At 54.5% G+C, this 5577-nt stretch overlaps 1 protein-coding gene across 1 annotated transcript in view; it reads right to left on the reverse strand.

The window, feature by feature from the left end:
- The window catches only part of LOC111146018 (prostaglandin E synthase), a 12102-nt gene extending 10295 nt beyond the window's left edge, over positions 1-1807 (reverse strand). Inside the window, exon 1 of the mRNA XM_022501382.1 lies at positions 1430-1807. Coding sequence (XP_022357090.1) covers positions 1430-1558 — 129 coding nt within the window. The 5' untranslated portion in view covers positions 1559-1807. The remainder of the gene's footprint in view (positions 1-1429) is intronic.
- Positions 1808-5577: the final 3770 nt, after the last annotated feature.

Below are 5577 nucleotides of genomic sequence, written 5' to 3' on the forward strand. Positions count from 1 at the left end.
CCCCCCCCCCCCCCCCCCCCCCCCGCTCCTTCAAACCCTGCTTTGTAGCCTTCACAGGGAAGGTCTCCTCTCAACCCAGAGTCCTGGCCTGGAAAACAAGGTGAATGTCGTTCCTGCCTCCTCCCCCAGAGTTGTGGTGGGGATTGAGCTCTCAGCTCTAAGGAGGGACTTGGGGACTCAATGGGTGAACGCAGCTGTCCCCGTGGGGTGCCTGAACCCCACATCCAGGATGGACCTAGGCAGGGGGAAGGCAGGGGCCATCTGTGGGCCTGTGCCTCCGGACGTCATCTCACCCCATAGCTGCTCCGCTGCAGCTGGCCTGCACCTGTGCCAGGGGCTGGGTCTGAGTCCCCAGCAGGATCCCGGTGCCTGGGTGTCCACCCCGCCCCCCACGCAATGCCAGAGCCAGCCTTGCCTTGCCTTGGAACTGGACAAAGGGGGACAAAGGGACACAGTTTCTGGAAACGAGTCTTCTACTGAGTAACAGGACAGAGGCCAGCTTGGCCTGAAACTTCTCGGGCTCTGGCTGTCCAACGCGAGAGCGGAGTTGATCTCTGAATGGGCCATCCGGCCCAGCGGCCCCCCCAGGGCTCAAACCTCAGCCTCTGTATTGTTGTTTTGGCTCTGGGACTTGGATCAGTGCGGGGGGGGGGGGGGGGGGGGGGACTCCTCCTTGAAAATTCCAATGGAGGAGCCTCTGGGTGGCTCAGTTGGTTGAGCATCTGACGGGCTCGGGCTGTGATCTCAGGGTCCTGGGACCCAAGAACCCTGGGCTGGCTCAGCGGGGGATGGGCCTCGCCCACTCCCTCTGCCCCTTCCCCACTCATTCTCATTGTCAGTCTCTCTCTCCCTCTCTCTCCCTCCCTCTCTCTCAGATAAACAGATAAAACCTTTTAAAAAAGAAAATTCCAGTGGAGTCTGGCCGAAACCCGGCCCCTGGAGGCTGTAGAGGATTTGGAAGCGCCCTTGCCAGTGAATTGGGAATTTCCACTTAAGGGTTTCTCGGACTCCTTTGTCGCTAGTTCCCACTCCACCCAAATACCCAAATATCAGATCTCCTGTGCTGGGAAGCTGCCAGCTCGGAGAGAGGCTTACGCTGTCAGGCTCCGCCCTCCGGGACCGGCTTCTCTCTAAGACCCGGTAGACATGGCGCACTCACAGCCAGAACCCACCTGGAGGCCCAGAAAGTGAGTAAATGCTCTTAAACAGGACAGGAAGGTGCAGGACCTGCCATCCCAAAGGACTGGGAGAGGCCCCTAGGTAGCTCCCCCCGCCCCCGCCGCCCTCCCCCGTCCCTCGCACTCCGGCTGGGGAAACACCTCGGCCAAGTTCCCCAGCCGCACACCTCTCCAGCAGGGCGGTGAGAAGCGCACGTGGGGATGTGGGGATCACGTGGGGATGTGCGGATCGGGGGTCCCGGGCAGCATACCTTTTTCCGAAGTCTCACTTGGCCCGTGATGACGGCCACCACGTACATCTTGATGACCAGCAGCGTGCCGCAGAGCAGGAAAGCTGGAAGCGCCTGGCCACTCACCAGCGCCAGGACAGGGGGAGGCATCCTGGAGGGCCGGCGGGATCGCTGGGGAAGACCGCAGAGCAGGCGTGCGGCTGTGGGTCCCGCCGCGGAGGAGGGGGAGAGAGCGGCCGGGAGGCCTGTCTGCGCTCAGAGCACCCGCCCACTCCCAGCGAGCCCGCGGCTTCCCCCACCCCGACGCTGCGAGCAGCCAAGCGAAAAGGGCGCTGCGAGGTGTCCCTGGTCCAGCCTCGCGCTCCAGATGCTCGTCGCCGGCAAACTTTTAAATGCGTTCTAATCTGTTTCCTCATCTCTGAAGTGGGGGTTTATGGCTGTGCCCGCCTTCTGGGGGTGTGACAAAGCTCGGCGCCTGGCCACAGGCGGTCGATGTTGCTGATTTATGCCCATTTCCCAGGTCAGGGCGGGTGGTCGGCATGAGCACTGTGCCATCTGTCCCCACTCAGCCTGGACATAAGAACCGCAGCCATACCTCCCTTGACGTGACTTTGCTTTTTTGTAGTAGGTTGAATACTGGCCCCCCAAAGATGTCCACTCCCCGATCCTCAGGACCTGGGATGATGTTACCATACCCGACAAAAGGGACTTCGCAGACGGCATTAAGATCTTGAGGGGCACCTGGGTGGCTCAGTGGGTGAAGCGTCTGCCTTTGGCTCCAGTTGTGATCCGGGAGTCCTAGGGTCGAGTCCCGCATTGGCTCCCTGCTCAGCAGGGAGTCTGCTTCTCCCTATGTCCCTCACTCCGCCTTCGTGCTCTCTCTCTCTCAAATGAATAAATAAAATCTTTAAAAAAAATAAGAATCTTGAGATGGGGAGATCATCCTAGATTATCTGGGTGAATCCAGTTCAATCACAAGGGTCCTCCTAAGACAGAGGCAGTAGGGAGAAAAGAAAGACAGGAACAGAGGTCAGAAAGGAGAGGAGGTGTTATACTGCCGGCTTCGAAGGGGAGGAGGGCCAGGACCCAAAGGATGCAGGGGACCTCTAGAAGCTGGAAAAGAAATTCTCCCCTAAAACTTCCAGAAGGAAGAAGCCTTGGGGTACCTTGACTTTTCATCCACTGACATTGATTTTGGACTGCTGGCCCACAGAACTCCCAGATAATAAATTGGTCTTGTTTTAAGCCTTGGAAGGTGAGGTTAATGGTTACAGCCAGCACGGGAAGCTAGAGAGCACCCTTCTGTTCTGTTCTGCAGCCTCTCTGGGCAGGCATGCCTTGGAGATGTTGCGGGTTTGGTTCCCAACCACGGCAAGAAAGTGAGCGTCGCAACGAAGTGGCTCCAATGGATTTTTTTCACTTCCCAGGCCAGGTGGAAGTTAGGTTTACACTGTACCGCCGTCTGGTAAGTGCGCAAGAGCGCTGTGTCTAAAGAAGAGGATATGTACCTTAATTTTAAAAATATTTTTAAATATTTAATTTAATTTATTTATTTGTTAGAGAATGAGAGAGAGCACGAGAGCGGGGCGAGGGACAGAGGGAGAACCAGACTCCCCGCTGAGCAGGGAGCCAGATTTGGGATTCCATCCCAGGACTCCAGGACGATGATCTGAGCTGAAGGTGGACACTCAACCGACTGAGCCAGACAGGCGCCCTTAAAAAATGCTTTATTTGGGGCACCTGGGTGGCTCAGTAGGTTAAAGCCTCTGCCTTCGGCTCAGGTCATGATCCCAGGATCCTGGGATCGAGCCCCACATTGGGCTCTCTGCTTGGCAGGGAGCCTGCTTCCCTCTCTCTCTCTCTGCCTGCCTCTCTGCCTACTTGTGATCTCTCTGTCAAATAAATAAAATATTAAAAAAAATAAAATAAAAAAAATAAAAAATAAAAAAATGCTTTATTTATTTTTTTAAGATTTATTTATGTATTCATTCATTCATCTGAGAGAGATACAGAGAGAGCACAAGCAGGGGGAGAGGCAGAGGGAGAGGGAGAAGCAGACTCCCCTCTGAGCAGGAAGTCTGACATGGGGCTCGATCCCAGGACTTGGGGATCACGATCCCAGCCGAAGGCAGAAGCCTGACCATCTGAGCCACCCAGGCACCCCTAAAAACATTTTATTGCTACGAAATGCGAACCATCATCCTAGCTCTCCCTGAGTCATCCTCACTGATCTGAGATCACCATAACAGACATGAGAATAATGAAAAGTTTTGAAATATCATGAGAATGACCAAAATGTGACACAGAGACGCCAAAGCAAGCAAACACTGTTGGTAAAATGGGGCCGACAGACTTGCTCAACAAAAGGTTGCCACAAACCTTCAATTTGTTAAAAAATAAAATAAAACAAACAAACAAAAAAACGTAAAACCCCACAGTATCTGCAAAGTGCAGTAAGGCAGAGCACAATGAAACGGAGAATGCCTGTCCTTTTCTGGGAGACTCCCAGGCACATGGTTTTATTATGTACAGAACTTCCCAAAAGGTCCATCAGCTTTTCAACAAAAAACATCACCAGTTTGTGCTCTCAGATTCTTTGACTCTCCTGCTTCCGGATCCTCACCTGGCTGTGCCTCCTCCCCACTCCTTTTCCTGGGTTTGGGGCAGGACCTCTACAAAGACATGAAATCTTGTCCCTTTTGTTTTGCCAGCACTTCTTGCTTTGCAAGGAGGTGCCCTGGGGTGGCGGACGGGTGGGAGGGAGAAATCAGTCTTCCGTGTCTTCTCCACCCTTGGGCCTGCCCGGAGGGACAGGAGTATCAGTCTCGGTGGGTCCTAAAGCAGCAGAGACTGAGGACTGGCCAGGGGGTTAGAGACACTGGCCAGGGGCTCTGGAACCGGACTTCAGCTAACGCTGAATCCCAGAGCCAGCCCTTGGTGACGCCCGCTGTGTGATCTCAGACAAGCAGGTTCCTTCTCTGAACGCTTTTGGTCACACCGCTGATAAGTCACTCCGAACAGCAATTGAGAGAACTGGAGGGAGTCGGGTCTAATTATTAAGCACCAGGCATAGAGTAAGCCCTCTTCTGTATGAGCCTCGGAGCCTCAGTTTCCTCCTCAAAATGGGGATAATGTTTGTGTTGCCAAGAGGGAGGCTTTTGGAAACTCCTGTCCTTGCGGCTGGGGCGGTGGGTTGGGGGTGTGGAGTGGGGTGGGGAAGGATTGCTGATCCATTGGCTATGTGCTAAGCCTGCCATTATCTGGACAAAAAAATGTGCTTGTAAACCTACCCTCATGTTTCTGAAACTTGGGGCCTCCGGGCCAGGTTGTCCCAGCCCCATAAGATAAATGAGAGGTCAGGATCAGGGACGGGTCATCGAAAGTATGGGATGTCCTAAATTATGTTTTATCTCTGCCTGTGTGTTTGAATATGGGCTACACCACTCCCAAAATCGTGGGCCGCGGCAGCCTAAGAGGGGACCGTGGGGACCCACCCTTCCTTGGACAGGCAGCGTGCTCTGTCCTGCTTGTTCTCCTGAAACCGGACAGACACCTCACAGGCAGAGGCTGGGAAAACCAGTGTGGGCAAAGAGTGGATTACTATCCTCCCTTACCTGGAGCCAAAAATAAGAGGGACTTTGTGGGGAAACCCTTCCGAGTGACGTGCATGACTTCATGGTAGGAATCTTTTCCTCATCGTCTGCTGAAATGAGCCAGCTAAGCCAGGACCTGGCAGGGAGGACAGGCCCTTCTCTAATCTCTGGCCAAGAATTTCCCTAAAGCCTCCCACATCCAGTGGAAGCTGCCACTGTTGTTTTGGTGCTGCTGCTGCTGGGGGTGATCCTTCTCTCAGAGCTTTGCCTGTAAAAGAAGTGCCCCTACCCTGGCAGGGGGTGGGCCCTACTGGAGACTGTGTGTGCAACGCACTGGGTGGGGTTGCGGGGTGCTTGTCTGGGCCTGGCCAGGAAGCTCTCGGGAAATATGACAGGGAAGGCGAGAGAAGCCCAGAGGCCGCCCTGGAGAAGGCCTCCCCGGGGGTCAGAAATGTGTTTATATCACCCCTGGGTGACGGTCATGCAGGTGAATATAGACGTAAAAATTCGCCATGATGGACCTTCAGAGTTTGTGACTTTACTGTGTTACAAAAAGAACAATAATCCAACCCCCCC

The sequence above is a fragment of the Enhydra lutris genome, unplaced genomic scaffold (genome assembly GCF_002288905.1).
Source record: "Enhydra lutris kenyoni isolate GAN:26980312 unplaced genomic scaffold, ASM228890v2 scaffoldscaffold13, whole genome shotgun sequence".
Lineage (NCBI taxonomy): Eukaryota > Metazoa > Chordata > Mammalia > Carnivora > Mustelidae > Enhydra > Enhydra lutris.